Consider the following 27,091-nt stretch of genomic DNA (forward strand, 5'->3'; position numbering starts at 1 on the left):
ACCTCGGAGGTTGGAGGGATTGGAGGGCAAGACGGGAGCGCCCAGGCTCGAGGGGGTGGGGGTACCTTCACCGTGCGGGTGAGTGGGCTCAGGTCCCTCGGCCTCTGGCAATGGGGCGTGGGGGGTCCCCACCACTTCCCACCTGCCCTGGCCTGTCTGACGGCGGGCAGTCACACGGTTCCAGCTGCCAGGGAAGGTGGAGGAAAGGAGGCCACGTGCTCCCCCCATGCTGGGTGGGTGAGGGGAGACGGCAGTTCTATCCCAGGGGCGTTGTTGTGACGGGGGCACTGCTTTGGGGGGACAGGCGCTGGGGCAGGGAGAGTCGCGTTCATGAACAGCACCTCGCTCTGGGGGACAGGTCAGCACCGGGGGCCCTGCTCTGGGCACCGGGCCTTGGCGGGCATGCAGCCCCACATGGCCCCCTGCAGAGGCCCAGCCCCAGACAGCAGGAGAGGAAGTGTCTAAGAGGAAGGTGGACCGCCTCGTGCCGGGCGTGGGGCGCCACTTCCCCCTCCGTCCTTGGCCTTCCCCGGGGCCGTCATCGCTCCAGCCGGCCGCTCCCAGTGTTCCTTGCGGTCAGCAGCATTCCGCACCAGCACCAGCCCACCACCTTCCCCGCCCAGGGCCGGGGCCACTTAGCGGGGAGCGTGCGCCAGTATAGGCCTGGACGTGCTGATGTCACCACGGTTACCGTTGTGCCCTGCCACCCCCTCCCCTGGGTTACTGGGGACCTGGAGGTTTGGGTGGGTGTTCTTCAGCAGGAAGAACCTTCCTGAATCAGTGAATCAGTGCCTCTTTTGCCTGCAGCCCTGCCTCCCTCTCCCAGGCTCGGTGACCCCCTGCTGGGGTGCACATATCCTGTGAGCACCTGCTGGAGCCCCAGAGGGGCAGGAGCGGCCTGCTGGGTCCCGCAGCTCCCGCCAGTGTGTGTTTTTTTTTTAATTTTTCAATGTTTATTTTTGAGAGGGAGAGAGACAGAGCATGAGTGGGAGGGGCAGAGAGAGGGGGAGACAGAATCCGAAGCAGGCTCCAGGCTCTGACCTGTGAGCACAGAGCCCGACGTGGGACTCGTACCCACAAACTGTGAGATCCTGACCTGAGCCGAAGTCGGCCGCTTAACCGACTGAGCCACCCAGGTGCCACCTGTGCTTTTCCATTATTGTGGGAAGTTCTGTTGCTCAGCGTGTCTGGATAGTCTAGGTAACAATCTGCGACTTTATTTTTAGCCTTTGTTCTGGTTGACGTGTAAAAGCAGCACATGGTGGTTGGGAAACAAGTGAATCAGAAGCGAAGCTTATGGAACCAAAGGAAGGCTGCAGAAAGAACCATTGGTCGGGTCCTGGGGGAGGGAGGAAGCCGACGCAGGGCGGCCGGCCAGTAGGCGGGCCTGGGGGGAGGACCAGCCAGCTGTCTCCTCTGGACTGGGGGCGACGGCCACCGTGTGCAGTGTTGAGAATCTCACGCGAGGCCTCTGAGCGCCAGTGCACCCTTGTCCGTGGGGAGATTCACCGGCACAGGGACGGGGCCGCACGGCGTGCTCTGTCGTGGGGACAGGGACCTTGGCATTCAGAGAGTCCAGTCGCAGAGCCGGAGATGTGAATACCTGTTGTGCCCTCGAGCTGGGTGGCCGGGCACGTTGCTTTATTTTCCTGCACCCTCATCTCCAGCACAGAGTGCGTGCAGCCCTTGGCTCCTTGGTCAGCGCTGCGGCCTCACTAGAGTTCACGAGGGCTTCTATCGCGTGAATGAGTGTGTGCTAGTAAGGGCCAGCTTGCCCGGGAGAGGGGCAGCGGAAACGGGGAGAACCTAGACACCAAGGGTTTCATCAGGCCCGGGGGCGAACAGGATTGTCTTCCTGTGTGTCACCGCAGACTTGAGTAAGAGCCCGCCACATCACTTTCCCGCAATACAGCCCACCCTCCTCTAGACATTGAACTCAAGGGACGGGAAGATGTTCTGTGTCCCAGTGGGCCTGATGGTCTGTTTTCCTTCCCTTGGATGAGATGAGAACTGTCTCTGTACCCACGAAAAGAAATCTTGAAGGATTTCAGCCCAGCGTGGAGCCTGACTCGGGGCTTGAACTCACAACCGTGAGATCCAGACCTGAGCTGAGATCAAGAGCCGATGCTTAACCCACTGAGCCACGCTGGCACCGCTGAGGAAGGACACCTTTAAAGTTCAGCCACTTTTTTTGGGTGTGGACATCGAAAGTCCCGTTCATCTTGGGGAAGGGCGGGCACCCTCACCGGCGACCACGAGTGTCAGGGGCAAGGACTTCTGCCTGCACATCTGTATGTTTGTCCTGTTGAGGAACCGGATCGAGTTCCTGATAAACCTTGCGGGCGACACTGGTGTCTCTAGTGTTTCTGCCTGGCTTCTGGGAGGTGCTGCGGTCCATGGAGACTTCACATTTGCAGGCAAGGTGGTTTGAGGGGTGGGGGAGAGGAGAAGGTGTATGTGCAGGACTCAGTGGACTCAGTTCACGGAACACCCTCGGCGTCCTGGCGCTATTGGGAAGTCAAACACTGGTCCCTGTGGGAACTCCCAGATTCTGCTGCCAGTCGGCCTGCCTTCTGCCCTTGGTGAGGTTATGGTCAGCCCGGGAAGGGTGACTCCATAAGAAATGCAGGCCACTACGTGGGAGCATAGGGGTTTGCGGGGTTGGGAGAAACCCACAGGCAACCTCGTTCCTGCAAGGCCCCTCGTCAGCCACCAGCTCCTTTCTGCTCACAAATCGATTTCCCTTTGCCTGGGTGGGTATAAAATCTGCCCTGCTTTAAAAATGTTCATGGAGGGGTGCCTGGGGGGCTCTGTTGGTTAAGCGTCCAACTTTGACTCAGGTCATGATCTTGTGGTCTGTGGGTTCAAGCCCTGTGTCGGGCTCTGTGCTGACAGCCCAGAGCCTGGAGCCTGCTTCTGATTCTGTGTCTCCCTCTCTCTCTGGCCCTCCCCCGCTCATGCTCAGTTTCTCTCTGCCTCAATAATAAATAAACATTAAAAAAATGTTTGTGGAATAACAGAAGAGTTAGAGCTATTTTGTTCTGTTTTCTACCCTTCAGTGCCTATTCTGCGACGTCCATGTACTTATTTTGTTGGTGAGGACCCTGAGCGTTCGGCACAGGCGACACTGAACTCTGTGATGCCTTCGGTACTTTGTGTGCGCACATCTCACTGGGTTGCCGCATCACACCCGCTAGTTCCTGTTGATGTCAAGTGAGCTGAGTTTGTAACCGAGACTTGTTTTGTTTGCAGTTTTGCTGATTCTTTGTTGTGAGTAGTTGCGGTTTATCTCAGGGTCCCTGTAAAGGGACGAGTGATGAGTCATCCAGATTTGCCTCATTCCTGTTGGAGGCCCGACACGACCCATTTCCCTTAGAAGTTCCCCTTGCTTCTAGCCAGAGCTGTTCCTCCTCTGGGCTCTGTGTGCCCAGCGTTACAGGAAGGCTAAACGCTCGTGGGAGCTCGAAGGCAAGGGTTTGGATTTAGGTCCGGGTTTCCTTTAGCTTCCAGATTTGGGTGTGACACACATTCCTCACCTGGAGAGGAGATCCGGGGAAAGAGGTCCGGGTGGTGTGGCCTGCGCCCCAGCCGGCAGGGGGAGGGAGCCTGGCCTGGGGATGAAGCAGCCCGAGGGAGGCCGGGTGGATGAGGACACAAGTGTCCTGGGTCAGCCCTTGTCCTTGCCCCCTGGGACGGGCAGGCGTTCTTCCTTTTAGAAGTTCCTTTGAACAGCTCCTTTTGGAAGCATAAGGGGTTGGATGGGGGTCAGAGTTGGTGGGGAAGACCCCGGAGCGCATATTGACTTGTGGGAACAGCCCTGAGGTCTGTGCAGAGGCCGGGGCCCAGCGAAGTTCATTTCCAGCACCTGCTCTCCCAAGGTCTTGCCGGCTTGCGGGGGCTCTTCTGCATCAGGTCAAAGAAGGGGGACAGCCTGGTATGGGGCAGGGCAGGGGCGTGGCGGGGGCGGGGCCCGGGCCAGGCGGACATCACTCCCCTGGTCATGTGTGGTCATGCGGCCAAATCTACCTGAGAGGCAGGTTGGGAGTTGGGGCCGGTGCCCAGGGAGGTGAGGAGGTGGGGGTGGCCAGTAGCTGGGAGCCTCGGCTGTTTTTCAGGATCAGTTTCCTGACCGCCTTCCCCTCCTTCTTCGTGAGGATTAAATGCCCGGAGTGGAGGAGTTGAATAAACCCTTGCCTTCATTAACGGTAGTTCCCACCACTTGCCACCCAGACTGCTTGGCGTGGCACAGGGAACATGCCGGGTCTGCCCCTGCCCACTTGTCGGACATCCAGTTCCCATTTCGTGCTGCAGCCACACTTGGAGTTCTCTACCAGCTTGTCTTGTCTCTGCGTCTCTGCCCTTCCGCTCCCCCTGCCTGACAAGTCCTGTTTGTCCTTTAGGATTCTGCTTAAGGGACACCTCCTCCGGGAAGCCTTCTCTGATCACCACAGCCCCTTCCAGGGCCTTCATTTGGATCCCATGACCCCTGGACTGCTGAACAGCTCTCCCCACCCCCATGACCATGAGCTTCTGGAAGGCCAGGATCATATCTTGTTCCTTGTTTTCCTAGCCAGTGTAGACACTGAGTAGCTGTTCAGTGAATAATCTGAAGTGAGTGATAGGTAGATTGTAGGTTTTAGAAAGTCATAAATCTGTGGTATACTTTCATAAGTTTCCCTTTTTGATTTTATTACTGTTTTTGAGATGGGAGAAGACTCATCCCCAGCAGTCTGATCTCCCACATCTGGTCACACAGCTGCGTGGGGTTCACGCATGCAGCCCGTGGTGTCTGCAGAGGTCGAACGTTCTCCGGGGAGACTTTTGGGGTTTTTTGTGCATGTGATTTAAGTTTAGAGCGAGCACGAGTTGGGGGAGCCGCAGAGTGAGAGAGAGAATCTTTTTAAAAATATTTATTATACTCTTAGTGAGAGAGACGGAGAGAGGTGCACACACGAGCATGGGGTCGGGGGGACGGACAGAGGGAGGGAGAGAATCCCAAGCAGGCCCCATACCCAGCACGGAGCCCGACATGGGGCTCGAGCCCACAACCCTGGGATCACGACCCGAGCCGAAATCAAGAGTCAGATGCTTAACCGACTTTTTATGAATTTTAAACCTGAAAATGTGTGCCATTTTTATTTTCAAAGCTTGGTAGGCTGCCTTTTACTCAGAGGAGACATTTCCCCGTCTAAGGAGAAACCTGCATACAGTCAGTGCTGTCTTTGCGGTGTTCCATCTGTGAATCATTTACTCGTCCAACAACAAAGAAGTGATTTTGTTGCTGCTTTTGGACGGTAAAATTACCTGTGTGCATGTCAGCGTGCGGTTTCTGCTACTCCCGTGATTTCCGGGGACACAGTCCCAGAAGTGTCTCCAGTTTCCTTGACCGCCCTCCCCACCCCTGCTCAGCTCTGAGCTGACGGTGGTGACCCCCCGGGAGCTCTTTGTCCACAGTCTCTGTGAGCGCTGAGGGACTGTTAGAATTTGTCACTGCTCTGGCCTCAGGCCATTGTCAATGGGAGAGTTTGCCGTCTGGGTCCCACAGTTGACAGACTGAAGAGATCCATGCCTGTGGTTTTCTCCTCTCCTCCTGCTGAGCCCCGCGCTCTGGCTCCCACTTCCCTGCCTTTGCCTGAGATGCTCCCCTCCCTTCCCCTCTGCCCTGCGTCCCTTTGACCCATTTCCGCGCGTCTTTAACACTGACACCTCTTCCCTGAAGCCTTCCTGGCATCCCCAGGGCAGAGGGGACCTCCTCCCGGCGCCCGCTCTCTGGCCTGCTCTCCTGTGGCCTTGCTGTGGTCTCGTCTGGCTAGGTGTGTCTTGCTGTTACTCTGAGCCCCTCGAGGACAGCGTCTAGGTCGCAGTCACCGCTGATCCCCAGCTGATGGCCAGTCCACGTTCCTGACGGGCGCCAGAGCCGCAGAGCGGGCGCGGTCCCGCGTACGCTGCAGCATGGACTCTTCTCCCTGGAGCCGCACGGGAGGGTGGTGGTTTTTGGTTTTGTTTGTTTAATGCTTGCTTTGGCGTTCAGGGCCTGCTTTGTGCTGAGCTCTGTATTAGGGAAGGCGGGGATCTGCTGGCTTCTGGAGCGTGGCCTGGGTTTGCCGCAGCGGAGGGAGAGACAGCCGCTGGGTTAGGAGCCTTCCCCCGCCTGGATCTGTGGGGACGGAGGCTGGAGGCTGCTGGGAGGCGTCGCCCTGTGTGGTTTTGCCGTGGTGAGTGCAGTTGCTGGAGCAGTTACAGCGGAGTCTCAATGACGGGAAGTCATTGTTCGCGGAGGCTGAGGGCAAGGAGTTGATCTTGAATTCAGGTAGATGAAAGCATCCACTAAAGAAACAAGATAGCCTGGAATGGAAACATTTATTAGTTCTAGAGCAAAGTCCTCTTTTGCTGCACAATAGAATTGTCCAGGAAACAGAGAGAAGAAATTGGTGCCCAGGCCCCACCCTCACAGGTGTTTTACTTTCCGTATTAGGGTAACATTTGGGCACTGGGGGGTTTCTACAGTTGTTTTTAGTTAGTTTTTTTTTTTTAGAGACGAGAGAGAGAGAGAGAGAGAGAGAGAGAGAGAGCGAGCGAGCGAGCGAGCGAGGGAGACACAGAATCCAAAGCAGGCTCCAGGCTCTGAGCTGTCAGCACAGATCCCGATGCGGGGCTGGAACTCACGGACTGCCGGATCATGACCTGAGCCCCCCAGGCGCCCCGCACTGGGATTTTGTTGAAAGCTCCCTGGGTAGGTCTGCCTATGATTGAAGACCACCAGTGAAATGTCTGGATTTAAGTCCAAATCCAAGCCCTTCAGCTGACCGGGTGACCTTAGGCAAGGTGATGGCTCTGAATTTCCCCGTCTGTAAGACAAGGAAAATCACACGTAAGCCCCTCGCGGATGAGGGCCTGTCTGGTCACTGGTGATGGTACTCCATGTCCTCGATGCAGGACCCAGAACGTGCATAGTTGGTGCTCAATGTGTATTTGTTGAATGAAAAAAAAAAATACCCGTAGGAACAGGGTAGGATTAAATGAGAGGATGCTTGGCCCCGTGTGGTGAATCGGCTGCCCTCAGTGTGATTGGTGAGTGCGTGTGACAGTCCCACGCCCCGGAAGTGAGGGTGGTGACTCCGCTCTGCAGGGGGAAACTGAGAGGGTTCATTTCTTACCTGGAGCCTGCGTGCCATGAGGCTGGCATTGGAGCCCAGCTCTGCTGGGCCCTGAATCCCACGCGTGCTGTGTGCGTCCCGGGTCAGTCTTACTCCTCCAGGTTCCTGGGACCCAAGCACATGACCGTGGGGCCCGCCTCCCGGCTGTCGAGGTTGCCCAGACCGCTCCTGCTCAGCGAGCAGCTCTTCTTCCCTTCTCGCCCTTGCTTCCCAGCTGGAGATTAAAAATAAATTCATATTTGTCCCCTCAGTCAGGTAACGTTCTCTGCTAGGCCACGCGGGATTTTCACCCTGCCTTTGCTCTCCTGGTGAAAACCTAAGCTGATGTTAGAGGGCGCGTCCCCGTGTCACTTCTGCTTTGGGTTTAACTGCTGGGGCGTGTTTGAAGGGGACCTCGAGGCCACCCCGTGCCCGTGGTGACGCAGGCGAGCATGGGTCCTGTTGTCCGGTGACTTCTCGGGAGGGCACTCAGCCGGGCGCGTGTCAGGGGCGGTTAATGACTGACTCGTGCTGCTGCAGTCTGTCCAGCAGGCTCTGTGCCAGGCCCTGGGGGTACAAAGGCCAGCAGGACACGCCTTCCCCGCCCCCAGGGCAGTGGGAGGGGGGGTGATGCGGAAATAAGCCAACCTCACCCCCCAGCCCTGTGCCAGACGCGAGCATGGGAGGGGTGGGGCGGGGAGGGGCCCGCTGGCCAGCAGGGCCCCCTAGGAGCGTGGTCTGAGCCCAGCTGGTGTTGACCCAAGTGTCACGTGTGTGCCCTGCAGAGAGTGTGACCGGCACCCCCTCCCCCCAGGTCTCCATTCTTCGCCTCCCCTGTCGGGACCTTCCTCCCCAAGGGCGACTTCTGTTCTGACTTCTGTCGCTGTAGATTAGTTGTCCCCCCTCTCCCGTTGGATGACTGGAGTCACAGGGCACAGACTTCGTCTGGCTTTCTTCACTCAGCCTTGTGGGCCTTTCACCAGGGCTGCCTTTGGGGCAGCGTTGGTTCTCTCTCTTTACGGATCATTTCCGGCTGCACAGATGCCCTGCTGTGCATGCTCTGCTGGGGGACGTGGGACGATGAGGGGGGGATGCTGATGACCGTGTTTCTGTGCACCCGGCCCCGGGGGCTGCGGCGGGCATGGCCATGGCCACGGCCACGTGCTTCTCCAGCCGGGGACTGGCTCTGGTTTCAGCTCGGACCTTCTGATGACGGAGGGTTTGGTGCATCTTTTCAAATGTACTGACCGATTGGAATCTTCCTTTGTGAAGTGCCTGCAGTTGTCTTTGTTGTCATTAAGTTTTTTAAATGTTTATTTCTGAGAAAGAGAGTGTGAGGGAGGGAGGGGCAGAGGGAGAGGGAGACACAGAATCGGAAGCAGGCTCCAGGCTCTAGGCCCTGAGCTGTCAGCACAGAGACCAACTCAAACTCAGGAACTATGAGATTGTGACCTGAGCTGAAGTCAGATGCCCAACCGACTGAGCCACTCTGGCGCCCCCTGCGGTTGTCTTACTGACTCGCAGACACACTGCATTCAGGATAACCGTCCTGTATGAGACGTATCACAAATATATTCTACGCTGTCGCTTACCTTGGTATGCTCTTAATGTTTTTTTTTTCTTTTCTTAACAAACAAGTTAATTTTAATGAATTCTAATGTATAGAATTTTTTAAATGGTTAATGCCTTTTGTATCTGTTTAAGAAATTCTTTGTTCTCTTCCAGAAGCTTTGTTTTGCCATTTCCAACTAGATCCAGATCCATCAGAATTAATTTTCTGTAGTATGAGGTGTAGTGATTAATTTTATTTACTGTAAAGATCATTCTTCTCATTGAACCTTTGAAATAAATCAGGTGACCGTGTGTGTTCCATTTCTCACTAATAAGAGCCATGTAATAGGCCTTGGTGTCTGATAGAGTAAGTAAGCTCTCTACCTCTTTGTCTTCAAGATTATTTTCACTCGGGGCGCCTGGGTGGCCCTGTTTGTTAAGCGTCTGACTCCTGGTTCCAGCTCAGGTCATGATCTCAGGGTTTGTGAGATTGAGCCCCGTGTTGGGCTCTGTGCTGTGTGGAGCCTGCTTGGGATTCTCTGTCTCTCGCTGCCCCTACTCAACTCCCATGGTCTCTGTCTCAAAATAAATAAACTTTAAAAAATAATTTAAAAATTAAAGATTATTTTGACTCTCCAACATACTTTTCATTTCTGTATAAATTTTAAAATCAGCTTGGCAATTACCACAGAAAAATCTGCAGTTAGAAAAAAAAGTTTTTTACGTTTATTTATTTATTGAGAAAAAGAAGAGAGAAGGGGTGGGGGAGGGGCAGAGAGAGGGAGAGAGAGAATCCCAAGCAGGCTGCAAGCTGTCAGCACAGAGCCCGACTCAGGGCTCCATCTCACAAACCGTGAGGCTGTGACCTGAGCTGAAATCAGGGGTTGGACGGTTGACTGAGCCACCCAGGCGCCCCGAAATCTGCAGTTTAGTTTGCAATTACCCTGAACCTGGTGATCATTTTTTTTTACTATATGCAAACTTCTTACATCTGAATATGGCATTTGCTTCTATTTATTTTGATTTTCTTTAATTTTTCCATAGTGTTTTATAGGGTTTTTTTTTATGTAAAGGTCTTGTGTTTCTTTCATTAAGTTTATTCCAAGGTATGTGCATTTCTGATGGTTTTACAGATACCATCTTACAAATGCTGGAAAGAGCTAGTTTTGTGTGTTGAACTTGAATCCTGCGATCTGGCTATATTGAGGTGTTCTAATAGTTAATCTGTGGATCCTTTTGGATTTTCTTTGTAGAAAATTATGTGGTGTGTGGATGCGTTTCACTTCTGCCCGTTCTTAGGCCTTCCCTCTTGCTGTCTCCGACCCGCAGGGACTCCCGGAGGGTGAGCGGCGCTGGCCGAGCCTCCTGTGGGTCCTGGGCTCTGGGACAGCTTCGCTGCGTCCCCGTGGAGTGTGATGTTTGCTGTAGGACCCCTCTCGTCAGACATGTTTTTATTTGATACCTTTTCTCAGGTTAAGAAAGTTGCCTTTTATTCCTGGTTTTATGATTGGAAAAAAAACATGAACGTGTTGCATTTTACATCCAATGCTTGTTTCCCTGCATCTGCTGATGATTCTATGTGTTTTCTCCTTTATTTTGTCTGGGGCGAGTAGCATTGCAGTTTTCTAATGTCAGGGAAGCTGAGTCAGCATTCCTGGAAAGACCCCACCTTGGTTATGGCATATCATCCTTTTATATCTGTCGCTGGATTTGATTTGCTAATATTTTATGATTTTTATATCTGTATTTATTAGAGTGTGACCTGTAGCTTTCCTTTCTTTTACTGTCTTCCTCAGGTTTTGGTATCAGGGTTGTGCTGGCTTTCTAAAACGGGCTGGGGCGCCTGGGTGGCTCTGTCGGCTTCGGCTCAGGTCATGATCTCACAGTCTGTGGGTTCGAGTCCCGCGTCAGGCTCTGTGCTGACAGCTCAGAGCCTGGAGCTGCTTCAGATTCTGTCTCCCTCTCTCTCTGCCCTTCCTCTGCTCACTCTCTGTCTCTCTCTCAAAATGAAATAAAGACATAAAAAAATTTTTTTTTTAATGAGTAAAATGGGTTGAGTGCTCTGCTCTCTGTTTCTCAGTTTCTGTAAGATTTTTCTCCGGTGGTTGGATGCACCTACCGATGTGCTATGACTCCTACAACTGTGCACCGAAACACTCAACCTGTTCTGTGCGTGCGTTTTTAAAAATAATAGGAAGAGGGGCACCTGGGTGGCTCGGCTGGTTAAGTGTCCAGCTGTTGACTTCGGCTCAGCTCATGATCCCATGGTTCATGGGATCGAGCCTCATGTCGGGCTTTGTGCTGACAGCACGGAGCCTGCTTGGGATTCTCTCTCTCCCTCTCTCTGCCCCTCCCCTGCTTGTTCTTTCTCTCTGTCTCAAAATAAATAAACTTAAAAAAAATTGCCTTCATGAGGGAATTTTTTGAACACACAAACACACACACTCTTTATATCAATTATTCCTTGTAGGGGCATCAGAAAGTCCTAGTTGAATACATTTGGGGGGGCTAATCATGCTCATAAGTGTGTTCACTGAATGACCTAGTTAATACATTCCCTTCGAGCATTGGGGGTGGAATAAAAGCTTTGTTCTCTGAAAGAGTTTGTGTATTTCTTCTTCAATATTCGGAAGGATTCACCAGGCCATTTGGACCTAAGTTTTTAAAATATAGATATTTCTTTGTAGGTTTTTAAAATACAGATATTTTTGGATTTTTTTTCCTAAGGCACAGTGGGTAAAGCCAGAGCAGTGCAGGTGGGGAAGGGTGTGGGGGGACGCCGGCACCCGAACGGGAAGGGAGGAAGGGGAGCCCCTGTGGCAGCTGGAGGAGCGGTCAGTGACCCCGAGCCGGACCCGACCCCTTGGGTAGGGAGGAATCGACAGCAAGTTTCCAGCAAGACGGCAGGAATCTTAAGTGTGTAAGTGTAGGCCCAACAGTCCTTCTCCAACAGGGCTCGCCGGGCGTCACCCCGGAGCGTGATTCAGTTGGGGCAGGGGTTGGGGGGCTCAGCACTGTGATTCTACCCGGTTCCCAGGCCATGCTGACTCCAGTCCGGTGCTGGCGCCCGCTGTGGGAGCCGCTCTAGCGCGGCCTCGTGAGCCCGCATCCCGCCACCAGGGGCGCTGCGGCCGGTCCCCGTGCCTGGCAGACTAGGCGCTCGGCGCCATTCCTGGGCCACGTTGTCGCTCAGACTCCATTGTCTGTCTTCTCTTGTCTTTTTGATTGCAAAAGTAACACATGCTCATTTGGGCTTTAAAAAAATTTTTTTAGCGTTTATTTTTGAGAGAAAGGGATAGAGCATGAGCGGGGGAGGGGCTGAGAGAGAGAGACACAGAATCAGAAGTAGATTTCAGGTTCCGAGCTGCCAGCACAGAGCCAGATGCAGGGCTTGAACTCGCAAACTGTGAGATCATGACCTGAGCCGAAGTCAGATGCTTAGCTGTTTAGCCAACTGAGCCCCCCAGGTGCCCCTCGTTTGAGGTTTTTTTTTAATGTTTTATTTATTTTTCAGACAGACAGAGACAGAGCATGAGCAGGCGAGTGGCAGAGAGAGAAGGAGGCACAGAATCCGAAGCAGGCTCCAGGCTCTGAGCTGTCAGCACAGAGCACGACGTGGGGCTCGAACCCACGAACGTGAGATCATAATCTGAGCCAAAGTCAGATGCTCAACTGACTGAGCCACTCAGGCGCCCCCCCTAGTCAGATGTTTCTTGTGCAGTTGTGAACACACAAACACACCAATGGGGCCGATCATTAGGGGGCCCTGGCTGGGGTGTGCGGAGGACTTTCTACCATGGGCTAATGTTGGCACACGATTGAGTGAGGCTTAATGACGCCCCGAGGCGTCCTGTAGTCCCTTCTTGTGGGTTTTTGTTGACCTTGAAGTTGTTAGTTAGATCTTGTGCTTTACTTATATATATATTTTTACGTATATATATTTTTATTTATATATATAAAACTAATGGTATTTGAAGTCTAGTGATTGCACATTTTTTTCTCTGTAGGATTTTTTATTTTTAAATAATTTCCACGCCCAACACAGGGCTCCAACTTAGAAGCTGGAGACCGAGAATCACGGGCTCTACTGACCCAGCCAGCCGGGCGCCCCTACCCAGTGATGGTTCTTTTAAGAAAATTATTTTTATGTTTTTCTTTTTGACAGAGAGAGAAGGAAAGTGTGAGCGGGGAAGAGGTAGAGACAGAGACAGAACCTGAGGCAGGCTCCAGGCTCCCCGCTGTCAGCACAGAGCTCGACATGGGGCTTGAACCCACGAACCGTGAGATCATGACCTGAGCAGATGTCACCTAACCAGCTGAGCCTCCCCAGCGCCCCTAGTGATGGGTCTCACACAAGTTGTTGACAGGGACTTCTGTGACCGGGCGGGGACTCACCTAGAGACCTGATCGTTTCTTCCACAAAGTGCCTACAGGAGACGCTCAAGGTTGTTCCAAATGGGATTTCACTGTATTTGGCAGTCAGGAGCGCCTGTGGCTTTTTCGGCCAGGTAGCCCACCCTGGCGAGGCGTGGCTGTGCTCTCTGCAGAGATGCCAGCGCACCTGGGAACCGGTCCGGTCACAAGGGCTTTCCTTCCCCACCCGCCCTCTTCCCTCCCGCCTCCCTCCCTGTGACAAGTTCAGAGTCAGAGCCCTGCCCGCCTCTGCCCTCTGCCCTCCCAGCTGGTCCGCCCCCGCCCTGCGTGCCTTAACCTTGCAAACTGTGCTGCCGGCCGGGAAGGGTGCCCAGGGTGCCGCCCTGGCACTGCGGCCGTGGCTCCGGCTCCAGCTCCGGGAATGTCGCCCAGGGCCCGTCTGCACCCGTGAGGCCGGCCGTTCTGAGCCGTGAGGCTGTTCCGGACACGATGGCTGCCCCTGCGCTGCTGTTCACGGACAGGTGTGGTTACAGGCTCGCCTCTCTTGCTTTTGTCACCAGGGGCCTACGTGGCGCTCGGTTCTGGCCACGTCTGCGGGTTTCCATGTGACTTAGCCCCCCGCCCGCCTCGGGCGGAGCTGTGTCTCCGGGCGTCCCCGGTTCCGGATGGGTGTGGCCCGGAGCCCCCCGCGGGGGTCCGTGTGTGCCAGGAGCGCCGGGCCCAGGTCGTGTGGATTCTGGTGCTCGCTACACTCCCGAGTGGCCTCTGACCTCCGCTTTGGGGGTCAGCTTTGCAGCCTCAGATGCTACTCGGGTAACCCTTTCTGAAGGAAGAGACTATTTCTAGCCCTTGGGTGCTCGTGATTGTGCGGATCCAGGAGCCCCCGCCGTTTGGCCACAGTAATAGCACCTCGGTGTCTGTCTTCCTTGCCGCACGTTTCCTGCAGGGGCGGAAGGGTGTTGTCACGCAGGAGGCTGGGTTGGTGGGATGCGGTTCTGTGTCCTGTGTGCCCGTGACCGTTGAGCGGGCTGGCCTTTTCCCCTTGTGTGTCTCGAGCAGACTTGGAGGCCCCGCGTGGGCAGACGTGGCAGGGGTGGACATCTGGGGGGAAAATTTGTAAGAAATAGGCTTTAGAGGAATCGTTCAAGGTTTCAGCCTCCTCCACCCGGAGGAGCGCCAGGATTTCTATGTCCCTTCGGGAGCACATGCCTTAACATCCCGAGACTCCGTTTCCTGGCCGTGCCTTGTGGACGTAGCCCCTTTCTGGCAGGGCTGAGACCTGGCTTCCCTGTGAGGACACTCCAGCAGGGCCCTCCCTCCGGAGTCCATGTCTCACGCAGAGTGTGTGTGGAGCGCTGGGCGCAGGACGGGGCACCGGACAGGTGATCTGTGAAAGGCGACGGCGACTCAGGAAATGGTGCAGAGGATACCCGTCTCTGTGCCGGGAACGGAGTGTGACAACGTTTTAGCGTATTTTCGATTTCCTTGGCACAAGCTTTGGTTCTGTCTTGTTTGTTAACGAGGCAAAGGAGGGAGAGAGCAGGGAGCCCCACGGAACCACTGAATTACAATTTGGAGTTCAGCCGCACAGCATCTTGAAGGAGGAGGACTTTGGAGGTTCGTTTCCCAAGATCCCGAGGAGTTTTGAGAAATCCCTGCTGAGTGTCTGTGGGTCGCGGAACCTGCTCCACCAACGCTTGGGAGGGCTGTGCCTCCCGCCCTGCCGTCCTCCGCCTCCGGGCCCAGGTCTCCGCTCCTGTCACTGTGCCTGTCTGGGCAGGACTCCCTGGCTCCGGGTGCCGGCTTCCCTGGTGTCGATGGGCAAGGATGATTCTTGGGTGGTATTTCTGAGAATTCCTCCAGAAAGTATGCATTCAAGAAACACATTTCATGCAGCAAACACAAGAGACAGGGTTCACCCTCGTGGACCTTAGCTTCTGGTGATGCAGACACGGAACCTGATGGCCCGTGATAACCCGTGAACGGCCGTGAGCGCTCACACCAGGCGGGGCCCTCAGCACATGCGTCCCGAGCTTCGAAAGACACCGGTCCAGGGACCCAGACCCAGCACCCCGTCTTCCGTTGGCTCTCAGCTAGCATTCTAGATTGTTCCTGGAATTTCCAGATCATGACTTGGGCAATGTGCAAAAGTTAGTGGGGGCGGGGCTGAAGGGCAGCACCTCACCCCACACTATCTACCAAGAAAGGGGGTCTGTCCTTGGACCATACCGTCTGTTGTCGAGAAATGGAGAGAGGAGCCTTGGATAGAAGTCCTTGCTGGAGGGCGCCGGGGCGCTCAGTCCATTAGTGTCCCACTTAGGATCCCACGGTTTGTGAGTTAGAGCCCCGTGTCAGGCTCTCTGTGGTCAGTGCAGAGCCGCTTCGGGTCCTCTGTCCTCGCTCCACGCCCCTCCCCTGACACGCCCGCCCTCTCTCAAAACTAAACACACGGTAAAGTCCTTGCTGGAGTGTCCTCACGTGGAAGCACGCCCCAGGTTTCAAAAGCCAAAACGACAGTGTCAGAATTTGACCTTCAGGACTCCTCATTTCTGCCTAGTTTTGTGTTCATAACTAAGCATGTTGGGTTTTTTTTTGAGAGGATTCCCCAAAATGAATAAGCTTCGAGACCCCCTGAACCGGGGATCGGACCCTGCAGGCAGCTGGGGGGGACGCTGCCGTGGGGCCTGACGTGTGGGCGCTGGAGGGCCGGGGGGCGCAGGGCGCAGGCACAACCCTTGGCTTAGCCCTGGCTGGCCCGGCCGGCTCTCGCTGGGTGTCGGGGAAGCTGGGGGCCCGGGCCTCTCTGGGATTTCTCCGTATTTAAAAATGTTGACAAATATTTCAAGCTGAGAACACCGTGCAGGCAGAGCACAGGCTCCCGGTGTCCTCTCTGGTGGCCGCCCCACACACACCTGCCCTGGTGATCTGTGTCTTTGCACTTAATTCTCCCGATTGGTCACCTCTCCTTACAGATGAACAGCATGGGGCCCTGGGCCTTTGATGCTTTGGTGGGGGGTGGCGTGGGGTGGGGCAGTAAGGGGGGAAGGGGGATGGTGAGGGGGGAGGTGAAGGGGGGCGGGAGGCCCTGACTGGAGCCACAGCTGGGCTCCTTGGGGTATCCCGTGCATCACTTCTCAGTCAGAAACAGGTGGCACAAGGTCACGTCCCACCTCGCGGTCTTGGAGCAGACACACACCCGAGCTGCCTGTGCCGGGACCCCGGGCTTCAGACTGGGGGCCCCTCACCGGGAAGGCCCCAGCTCCGCCTCTGCCTCAAGCAGGGGAGCTACGGCCTTGTGCTGGGACAGCAAGTGCACCTGTGCCCACTGGGTCGTGGCTGCCTTCGTGCCGTCCTGTCCCGTTCCTCCGCGCACGTCCCCGCGGCCCTGCTGACACAGCGCTGGCCCTGCGCCTTGCCCACGGTCTCGGCTGTGTGGGCAGGGGAGGCCGGGGAGGCCGGGGAGGCCGGGGAGGCCGGGGAGGCCGGGGGTCGGAGTCCCTGGTGGGTGATCTGAGGAACATACCTGACTTGTAGGCGCTTCTCCTTGGGACGCTGTCACCTGTGCCACGCTTGCTGCTCCGGCTGGAGCTGTGACACAGGCCCAGTGCGGGCAGAGGGGGTGCGTGAGGCCGTCACAGGTGTGGCTCTGTGCAGATTCACCCCTCCCTTCCAAGGCGCTTGGTTTCTATGCCAGTAACAGCGCCGCTGACCATTTCCGCGTGCTCTTCGGCGTTCTGCTTGTCGGGACCCTTTCCACCCGGCGCAGCAGGGCCCCTGGCACCCGCCCTCACCTCACTAGGGACTGTTTTGGGGTTTGATAAAGCCTTCCTGACTCGGAAGATGGGGGTGGGGTGGTGCAGAAGCACTTCTTTTCTCTCTCTCTCTCCCTTCCTTCCTTTTGTAATCTCTACACCCAGCATGGGGTTCAAACGCACCACCCCTGAGATGAAGAGTTACACGCCCAACCCCCCACCGACCCAGCCAGCCAGGCCCCCACTGCTCACTTCATTTCTTATTGGCGGAAATCCCTTATTGAGTAAGGGCTTCTTTATACATGAACTTCTTTCTTTCTTTCTTTCTTTCTTTCTCTCTTTTTTTCTTTCTTTCTTTCTGTCTGTCTGTCTGTCTTTCTGTCTGTCTGTCTTTCTGTTTTTCTATCTTTCTGTCTTTCAGTCTCTCTCCTTCCTTCCTTCAAGTTTATTTTTGAGAGAGAGAGAGTGAGCAGGGGAGGGGCAGAGAGGAAGAAAGAGAGAATCCCAATCAGGCTCCACACCGTCAGTGCAGAGCCTGGCGCCGGGCTCAAACTCACAAACCGGAGGCGAAACCGAAGCGTTGGACGCTTAACCCTCTGAGCCACCCAGGCACCCCCATTACCTTTCTTCAAGCCTGCATGGTAGAAAATGCAACAGTGTGATGGAGTGGATGGTGAAGAGCGTCATTTCTGCGCCGTGCCACCGCAAGCTGTCGCAGAAGCATCGAGTGCCCATTTCTGTCTTGTCCCAGAGGTGGTCCGTACTGGTAGGCGCGACGCAGGATCACGGTCGTGCGGCCTGCTTTACACTGTTACGCACCTCTCTTTTCTCTTTTAAAAACAGATAGTTCTTAATCTTTCAAAAAAAATTCCTCTGGCCCTTTAAAAAAAAAAGTTTTATTTATTTGAGGAATCTCTGCACCCAGTGTGGGGCTCGAACTCATGACCACAAGGTCAAGACTCACATGCTCTCCCAACTGAGCCAGCCCGGCGCCCCCCACCTTAATGATGCATGTGGGTGTGTCCTGAGCCCCTGGGTTGGGTTCAGTCTTTTTTCGAAGAACATCCTGTCCCTGCTGGCACATTTCAGCACGACGACATGCACGTTTGTCATGTGCTGAGCAGCACAGGAGGCTGGTGGCCCGTCCTGGGCAGTGCGGGCCTGACCCCTTTGTCAGGAGGCAAGGGGCGTTCCGGTCCCCGGCCTGTAAGTGTCCCCACCTGCTCAGCGCCGCTCTGCCGCTTGTCAGGTGTCCGCCCTGTCCACTTCCTGCTGGTGGGGGTGCCCTGGGCCAGCCTGGCGAAGGCAAGATGCCCTGGCTTACGGGGTGGGGGAGGCAGCGGAGAGGGGCGCCAGCCCGCGCTCGACTTCTTGGTGAGGGCCGGGTCCTGGGGGTCCATTCCGTCCCCTCAGACGTGTCTCTGCATGACTTTGGCCCTGATTCTGGCAGTGCCCCTTACTTGCGGGCGGCACTCCCCAGCGCCCAGGGAGCCGGCAGGCGCTCTGTGCAGCCTCATTTCGTCCTGGGCGTCCCGGGCCTCTTCCCATGAGTCGTTACCTATTCAAATGAAAAGAGTTATTGTGCAAACCAGGGGTAGATGCCCGGGTCAAACCATGGCTCCCTTTTCCTGCCCTTTTCCTGTCTTTTGCCTCCCGCAGGCTGGTAGGATTATTCTTGTCCCTTGCAGTAGGTGTAGCTTAGTCAGGGCCCGCCCCAAAGCGTGTTTCCTGCGGCCTCTGCAGCACTGAAATGCTTCGGGATAGGCATTACCAGCAGATCCCTGGTGGGGCCACACCTCCTGGGCCACCGCCCCTCAGCCCACTGCCTGCAGACCTCACCTCTCCACCTCTCCCCCGGCCCCTCTCTTGCCTTTGGGGGGCGGAGCGCTGGCTCAGCTGAAGGGGATTGGGCTGGAGGACAGTGCTGTCAGTCCCCCGTGGAGAAGCGCCACGTGGCAATGATGGTGACAACAGCTCTGCTGTCGTGAACGTGAACTGAGCATGTGTGCGGTGCAGTAGGCCAGGCCTGTGAGGCCCTCGCCGTGTGGGACCTTGAGACACGCCTGTGAGGCAGGCCCCCACCTCTCCTCTGTCAGGAGCACTTTGAGGGTTGGGGGGACGGCAGGAGCCGTGGTGCCGCAGACTGGTGGGAGCCATCGGAGGGACTTGGGGGACAGGGCTGGCACGGTCCATCTGTGCCCGTATGTGGAGGAGAGATTCTGGAGGCTGGGGAGTGGGGCCAGACCCTTGCCTAATCGGTGAGGGCTTCGGAGCTAACCAGGGGAGACCAAAGGCTTCTGAGCAAGGAAGACTGCCCCTTAGGGGGTTCTGGTCGCTGAGACCCTCAGAAGAAGTCCGGGGGTGATCGAGGCCCGAGGGGTGGGCGACACGTCTCCGCTCTGGCCGCCTGCCTGCGGGGCGCTCCTGGGACGAGGCTCAGGAAGGACTGTACCCCCCTCGTCAGCCTCCTAGAAGCAGGGTTCACCTCGGGTTTGGAAAGGCCTCAGTACCTCCCCTTTGGCCATTGCTCACCCCGCCAGCTGCAGGATGGGAACCGGCATCATGGAGGAGGGGGCCCGTCGGGAGGAGAGCCGTGCCCGCTCCCAGGAGGGGTGCGGGTGGGCGCAGCGGGGCAGGACTCAGCCTCTGGAGCCCGGGGGGCTCTCGGAGCCCCGATGCCGACAGTTTGGTCAGACCGCGACGTGCCCTGTGGATGGAGGACCCATCCGGGCCCCACACTGGTTAGTTAGTAGCGCCCGCTGATCGATTCCCTTCCGGCTCAGGTGAGAGTCCGGGCCCATTTCAGTGTCGTTTCTGCTGTTCAGAGAGTGGATTGAGGTCAGCGGCTGCCTGCGCTGCCGGAGTGACTGCTGCTGCTCCCTGACCAGGGAGCAGGGCCTCCGGGCGGGCGCAGCACAAAGGGAGTCCTGAGGACGGGCTCTCTGTCCTGCCTGGAAGTGCTCAGGCGCTGCCCTTGACCATCACTCACGCTGCTGGCTGTCCCCCAGGGGCCCTGGCCTGGGAGCTGATTGTGGTGTTCTGTTCCACCCCCCTCCCCAATCTTCCAGGGCCCCTTCTTTCAGGGGCCTCCTGCCACAGCTCAGAGCCTACCTCTGTCTGGTTCTTAGTCCTGGACCTTGATTCGTCTGGACTTGCCCTTCACCCCGAGTGTGTGTGGAAGCTTGCACTTGTGCGTCATCGCCCCTGGAAGTGGCCCCAGGCAGGGGGGAGGGGGGCTGCGGTCCCATCCTGCCTCCTCAGCTCTGCACCTGCTCCCCCTGCAAAGTGGCTACTCCCTTTGTATGGAGCGCTCCTGCAGGCTGGCTAGGGTTCCAGAGATGCGGAGGTGACTCTGCCCTGCCCCCCAGCAACCCCCACCCAAGGGACAGGTGTGTGGAGAGAAGGGGACGGTGTGCACCCGAGGAGAACAGAACAGCAGGGTGGGCGCCCTGGGGGGAACTGCTGGGGAGCCCAGGCCCGGGGCCGGCCGGCAGCCGGTCTAGATCGGCTGGCAGAGTGAGTGCAGAGGCTCTGTGGGACCCACGGACGTGAGTCCTTCCCAGCGTCGGTGGTGGGACAGGCAGGTTGGGAGTGGTCGATTAAACAGGAAGCTCGAATCCAGCAGTCCCTGGGTTCTGCCCCCTGGTGACGTGTTCCGGATCCTGGCTATGGCCACTGCCTTCACTGCGTGGGAGCCAACCCGCTGTGGCACAGGCTCATGAGGGGACACGCGGGATCCATGGCTGAGGCTTCCCGAGGGCAACCGTCCGGGCTGCTGGACTCCCTGCCCATCTGGGTTCTGTCCTGCACCTGGCCCGGAAGCGGGGTTTGGTCATACAATGGGCGGCCGAAGGGCCCGGCGGCCAGATCCCCGCCAGCCTTCCGATGACCCAGCGGCCTGCAAGAGGCCCAGAGGCTCCCTGTCACCTGTGCCAGTGACACAAACAGCCGGAGCTAGAGAGGGATCCCTGTCCGTTCGGAGGTCCTCAACCTCTCGTCCACGGAAAGTAGGAACAGGCAAAGACACCTTTGATGAGTCGTGTCCTGTTGTGAATGATGATTTTGGTCAGTTTTATCTGCACTACATTTATACACATCTGTCGCACTGGACAGACAGACCGCACTCCCGCTCTGCCTCCCGGGACACACACCGCCCAGTTGCTGATGTGGGGCTCTCCACTCCCGTCCTTGCCCCTACAGACCCTCGGTGACACGCGTCCCTCCGCAGCAGGGTGGGGGTTCAGCAGGGGGTGTCCCGCTGGCTCCCGGCCCCTCCCCTTCCAGGTGCACTGGGGCTCCTGGCCCTTCGTCCTTGCGCCCGGTTCCAGAGCAGCTCCTCTTTAGTGAGCCGCGTTCTGGATGTCCCAGCTCTTGGTGTCCCGGGGCCTGACGCGTTAGCCCGGTTTGAACTGTGTGTGTTTCACCAGTGGCTGAGTCTCCGATGGTACACAGGCTGGGCCTCGGACAGCTCAGTTTCTCTCTTACATAGTTCTGTACAGAACTGCCTCGGGCTGTGACAGGGTTCTGAAACGGATTCTGTTATAACCACAACAGAAGAGCGAGGAGGGATACAGTGAAACCATTTGTGTCCTTTTTTGAAAGTTTTTATAACCTAATTTATTTTTTTAATGCTTTGTTTACTTTGGAGCAGGGAGTAGGGGCAGGTCAGAGAGCGGGGGAGACAGGAGGTCTGAGCAGGCTCCACGTTGACAGCAGCGAGTCTGACATGGGGCTCCCCCGACCTGCGGGATCGTGACCTCAGCAGAAGTTGGACGGATGAGCCACCCAGACGCCCCCATAACTTTATTTTGACGTAGTTTCAAATTTACTGAAGTTTCAAGAAAAACACAGGGAACTTCCGTGTATTCTTTACCCAGACACACATTATACGTCACTGCACTTGTGTCTCTGGTCTGTGAGTGTGGTCCGTGTGCCGCATACGTGAATGAGTGTTTCTTTGAAGCATGAGAAGGACCGGCTGGAGATATCCCCCCCCATATCTGTAGACCCCTGAGAGCAAGGGCGTTCTCTCCCGCAGCCACCGTGCAGTTGTCAGGATCGGGAGAGTCAACACGAGCCCCGTGCGGTCCCCTGGTCCGCTTTCACATTTTGTTTGTTGGTGGTTTCAGGGATCTTCTCTGACTGTCTGTCTGTCTGTCCGTCTACCAGCATCGGGGCAGTAGGGCCGTGCTGTCTCCTCTGACCCTGGGAACGGGCTTCGGGGAGTGCTTGTAATTGACAACTGCTTGTCACTGAGGAGCAATCCTCTTGCTCCTGCTGTTGTCCGCCCGGGGTCGGCCCCACCGGTCCTTTCCTGCCTCCATCCGCGTCCTGTGCTTGTTCGGGACGTTTCTCCACCCCCCCCCCACTTGTCTGTATCCCCGTGGGCGCTTGGGTTGTTGTTTTATTCAAGGGACCCAGTCCCTTGCCCACCCTGATTCCGCCAGCGGGAGCCCGCGTTTCACGCCGGCTGCTGTCCCCTTCAGACGCGCCCTCACGTTTCTTTGAGCGCTTGCTTGCTCTCTAGCACCCGAGGTGCTGCGGGTTCGTCCTGTCCTTTCCAGTGTGCCCTGGAAACCATTTGTTTTCAACGACTGCACCTTCCAGGACGTGGTTCATTTTGTACTACCATTTGGGATTTATTTCTGTTATTTGGGGCTTTTGTTTGCATGTCATTGGGACAGAAGACCTTGTGACTCTCTCTTGAGGGGCTTTCTTATCGTTATGGGTGGAGACTGTTAACAGGCAATATACATGTGCCTTATAAGTTTAAAAAAATTTTTTTAAGTAGGCTCCATGCCCAACGTGGGGTTCAAACTCACAGCCCCAAGATTGAGAGGTGTGTGCTCCACTGAGCCAACCAGGTGCCCCCCCATGGGTAATTTAAACTGAGCTAGAGGTTAATTATTAAACCAGCTCTTAATTATTTTTAACAGAATTCCTTTTAATTTTTTAAAAGGTTATTTGTTTTGAGAGAGAGAGAAAGAGCAGCATGAGCAGGAGAGGGGCGGAGGAAGAGGGAAAGAAGCCCAAGCAGGCTGAGTGCTGTCAGCACAGACATGGGACTTGACCCCACAAACCGTGACATCATGGCCCGGGCTGAAATGAAGAGGCGGACGCTCAGCCGACTGAGCCTCCCAGGCGCCCCTAGCAGCTCTTACTTTTTTAAGCGCTGATTGTGTTCCCATAATTTTAATTCCTACAAAGACCCTTGTTAAACATAAAGAAGCTTAGAAAGGTATGTGCTGGTCAAGGTCACACAGCAAGTGAGTGGTTGAGGCCAAGTTTCAATTCAGTTTGGCCTGACTTTAAAGGTCACTTTTGTTACGTACTTGGTTCCGGTGTAAGGTATTTCCTCAACTTTAAGTCACAGAATGTGTACCTGTGACAGTTGAATAACAGAAAGCTTCCGGGCTTTTTCCTGCTGCGGGATTCTGTGTCTTACGTGAAAAACCAAATCTGACGTTGTCCTCTCAAAGGAAAGCCTGCTTGTTTTCGTTAGAGAGTGACTCGGTTGCCCTGGTATTTTGTAAATACCCACATGTTTCCTAACCCTCTTGTTTTCTTCCTGTAGGAATTTGCTTGCTAGAAAACAGAATGCAAGACTTGACAAACAGAATGACTTGGGATGGAAGTTGTTTGGAAAAGTACCACTTCGAGAGAATGCTCAGAAAGATTCAAAGAAAGTACAAAAGGTATACAAGATACAAAAACACAGCCCTATGCTCCATAGCATACGTTTGTGAACCTTGCAGAAATGGCCTTTGTTGGGGCTTTGAGATCGGAAAACTCTGTGTTCCTCTGCATGCCAAGTCCCTGAAATGTGAGTCTGTCTTCGGAATGTGGATGACTTTGTCATTTCCGGCAGCTCCCAGCACCCGAGTAGGAAAGAGAGAGCGGGGCTCTAGATCTCTATCACCCAGTCTGATCAGTTTTTCCCGCGGTAGTCGTAAATGTGCTGATCCTTAGATTTGTATTAATTATGTTTGACATTAAAGCATTCTCCCCCTCTGACCCGTGGGTTTCTTGGAGCGTGATCCTTCCGGTGCTGATTCGGCCAGAACTCGAGGGCCCTCGTTCCCCTCTGTGTTGTGGGATGATCTGCCTCCTGGCTGAGGTGGGGGAAGGGCATGGGGGCAGGGGCCAGGCCCGGGGTCTCTGTGGCGGCCTGCGCCCCCTCCTGGGCTCTGCGCCCCAGCCCTCCGAACACCTGCCGCCCCGTCCCCGGCCGGCCGACCCCTGTGGCCTCGGCGCTGTGTCCATCGACAGTCGTTCAGTAAATACCTTTTTTTTTTTCATCTTTATTTATTTTTGATTGAGAGAGAGAGAGAGACAGAGCATGAGTGGGGGGAGGGGCAGAGAGAGGGGGAGACCCAGAACCCGAAGCAGGCCCCAGGCTCCGAGCTGTCAGCACAGAGCCTGACGCGGGGCTCGAACCCACGAACTGCTAGTTCATGACCTGAGCTGAAGCCAGGCGCCTAACCGACTGAGCCCCTCGGGTGCCCGGTAAATACTTTGGAGGGCCTAATAAGTGCCGGGCCTCACGCGTGGCACTGGGGTTGGAGGAGTGACCCTGCACCTTCCCCGGGAGCACCCCAGAGGAGAGGATTCTGGGGCAGGCGTGGAAAGGAGCAGGGCGGGTGTGTGTGGGGGCAGGGGCACGGCCTGCTGCAAAGCTGTGCACAAGGTTGAGTTCAAAGGTGTGACGGAGTTATTAATAATAGGGACCATGAACCCAGTGATTACTCTGTGCCCGTTTCAGGTGAGTCAGCACTTAGGTTTCTAGTTCACCTAAAACCTGTAAGAGTCTTCTCAAGAAGGTACTGTTGTGTCCTCGGTTCACCAAAGAAGTGCTTAGACACAGGCTCAGTGACTTGGGCAGAGCCGGAACCTAGTCCCAGGGAAGGGGCCCGGCCGGAGGTGGGGCTGGCCTGTGCCGAGGGGCAGTGGCCGCCTGGACCCAGGGAGCAGTGAGAGGGGCCGTCTGTGGGGCCTGTGTGGTGTGATGTGATGTTCCTGGAGGCCGTGGGGACCCCCGGAGGGTCTTGTGATGGAGCAGTGATGGCGTAGCCCTGGCAGGAATGTGGCTCCCCGACTAGAGCCCCGAGGACGGAGCGTGGGGACGGCCCCTTTGAGTTGTGACCGCGTGAGGCCCGGCGGTGCAGCGTGGGGGCCGGGCGGGGGGCCCGTGCTGGGGCCTGGCCTGACCCCACGGTGGACGTGCACCTGCTTCGTTTGTTCGAAGCCTCAGCAGACGACTTTTGTCCTGGATGTCACCTCACGTCCCCCAGAGCAGTCGTCTGGGCCCTGGAGGCTCCCAGAGTTCATGAGTCTAGAGATTTCGTTTTTACAGATCGTTACGTTTTGAATGGAATCTCACCGTGTGGCCTTATTCCAGGAGCATTCACTTAAACCTTGGGGAGTTTGCATGCAAAGCGCAGCTACAGATTTCTCAGAAACGAAGTAGCCAAGCTGTGTAAGAATTTCTGAAGAAACCCACACATTGCAAAAAGTAACCATTTTCCTAAGTAGATTTTTCCCATGACTCAGTATCACTGACATCATATTTGAATTTCTTTGTTTGTTGTACCTTTTTTTTAATGGATTATGTCCTTGAACCTAAAGGATTGTTGTGCACGGAGGTGACTGGGCTCACTCATGCGGTGACATGACACCGCAGAAGGGAGGGCCATCTGGCCCCGCCATCAATAATAAAGGATGTAGTTGACCCGCCACGAGTCATGCAGTCCTGCCCGGTCCTGTTTGCTCGCGCTTTGTGTCTCCGAGCCTCTGACCTCTCGTGCCACCCGGGCCGGCCAGCCCAGGAGGGGCCAGTGCTGGGCGCCTGCGGCCGAGGGTGTGGCCGCTGCAGTCGGCACAGGTGTGCGCCCACACCCTTTAGCGAGCCCGGGGCCGCGCCGACTGCCGAGGCCTGTGATCCCACACGGTGCCGGGCTTCGGAAACTCCAGGTCCTTCTCCCCTTCTCTTTGGAATGTTTTTATTACCGGAGAGAAGCGCCACCACGTCGTGAATTACGAGCATGGACTTTGGAGTCCAGACTGTCAGACTCTGTACCCCAGCCCGGCCGCTGCTTGGCTGTGTGCGCAAAGTCACTGAACCGCCTGAGCCTTCTCCTCCTCCTCCTCTAAGATTTGGAGAATAATTGCACCATCCCGGGGGGTGGGGGGTGAGGATGAACCGTGTGGATGTCCCTCACGTGCTCGTACCGAGCGTCCGGAGTGCTGGAGAGGGTGTGCTCTCACCATCATCCCTGTCCTGGGACAAGTCCGCCTTGAGCAACAGGACACGGGGCACCGTGCGGGAGGGTGAGCCCGAGGCCCCGCAGGTCCCTGACCGGGTTGAGGCCGGGTCTGTGCCGGCGCTGGGAGCACCTCTGGCGCCTTGGCGGAGCCTAGGGGGACCGGTGTGTCTGTGCACCGAGGTGTCGGCTCGCGGGCTTGGGCTGGATTTCCGGTGTCTCCTCTCCTTACCTGTGTAACCTCGGGCCAGTGACTTGGTTTTCTCATCTGTAAAACGGGCATCGTGGTTCCTCCTCACAGGAGTGAGTGGCCCAGAACGCGTACCCAAGGAGTGGCTGTTGTGACTTTTAATTAAGAAACGGCCAGCGAGGGGCAGGCACTGCCTGTGGTTTGCCCAGGGCACGGGGACACCTGTGCCTTCAGTGTAACGAGGCCAGATTCCCTTCCCTTGAGCCTGACGTGGACACCGGTGCCGTTTTTAGGAAATGCTGAAATGTTACTTTCGGTTGTCTTTTCAAACTTAAGCAACATTTTGAAAAGTCAGTCATTTTCTCTCACCTAGTTATGATTTTAGAGACATTTATTTTTATTTGTTTGTTTTTGTTTTTCAAGTTAACGTTTGTTTATTTTCGAGAAATAGAGTATGAGCAGGGGAGGGACAGAGACAGAGAAAGACGCAGAATCTGAAGCAGCTCCGGGCTCTGAGCTGTCAGCAGAGAGCCCCATGCGGGGCTCGAACCCACAAACCGTGAGATCATGACCCCGGCCAAAGTCGGGTGCTTAACCGACTGAGCCCCCCAGGCGCCCCCAGACAGATTTTCTAAATAGGGGAGCAAAAATGACCAAGGATAGCTGTGGGAATCGCCCTAAACCAGTGCTTTCCAGAGCGCGGCGCCCGGGCCGACAGACCGTCACCTGGGCGTTTGTTGAGAACACGGGTTCGCAGGCCGCCCCCAGACCGCTGGAGAGGCTGCGGGGCCGGGGCACAGCGGGCCCTGTTCTAGCAGATGCTCGCTC

General features: G+C 56.0%; 1 protein-coding gene and 2 long non-coding RNA genes across 3 annotated transcripts in view; 2 read left to right on the forward strand and 1 right to left on the reverse strand.

The window, feature by feature from the left end:
* The window catches only part of TBC1D14 (TBC1 domain family member 14), a 107,834-nt gene that overhangs the window by 28,706 nt on the left and 52,037 nt on the right, over window positions 1–27,091 (forward strand). Inside the window, exon 4 of the mRNA XM_029952520.1 lies at window positions 23,388–23,508. Within this exon, the coding sequence (XP_029808380.1) occupies window positions 23,388–23,508 (121 nt within the window). The remainder of the gene's footprint in view (window positions 1–23,387; window positions 23,509–27,091) is intronic.
* Window positions 3,126–6,527, forward strand: LOC115299519. Its single transcript, XR_003912212.1, has 3 exons — window positions 3,126–3,213; window positions 4,401–4,611; window positions 5,148–6,527. It is a non-coding gene; the product is annotated as an uncharacterized LOC115299519 (long non-coding RNA).
* On the reverse strand, window positions 5,124–7,610 carry LOC115299526. Its single transcript, XR_003912215.1, has 2 exons — window positions 7,158–7,610; window positions 5,124–6,345 (listed from the first exon to the last, which is right to left on the reverse strand). It is a non-coding gene; the product is annotated as an uncharacterized LOC115299526 (long non-coding RNA).

Source organism: Suricata suricatta, chromosome 1 (genome assembly GCF_006229205.1).
Source record: "Suricata suricatta isolate VVHF042 chromosome 1, meerkat_22Aug2017_6uvM2_HiC, whole genome shotgun sequence".
Taxonomy (NCBI): Eukaryota; Metazoa; Chordata; class Mammalia; order Carnivora; family Herpestidae; genus Suricata; species Suricata suricatta.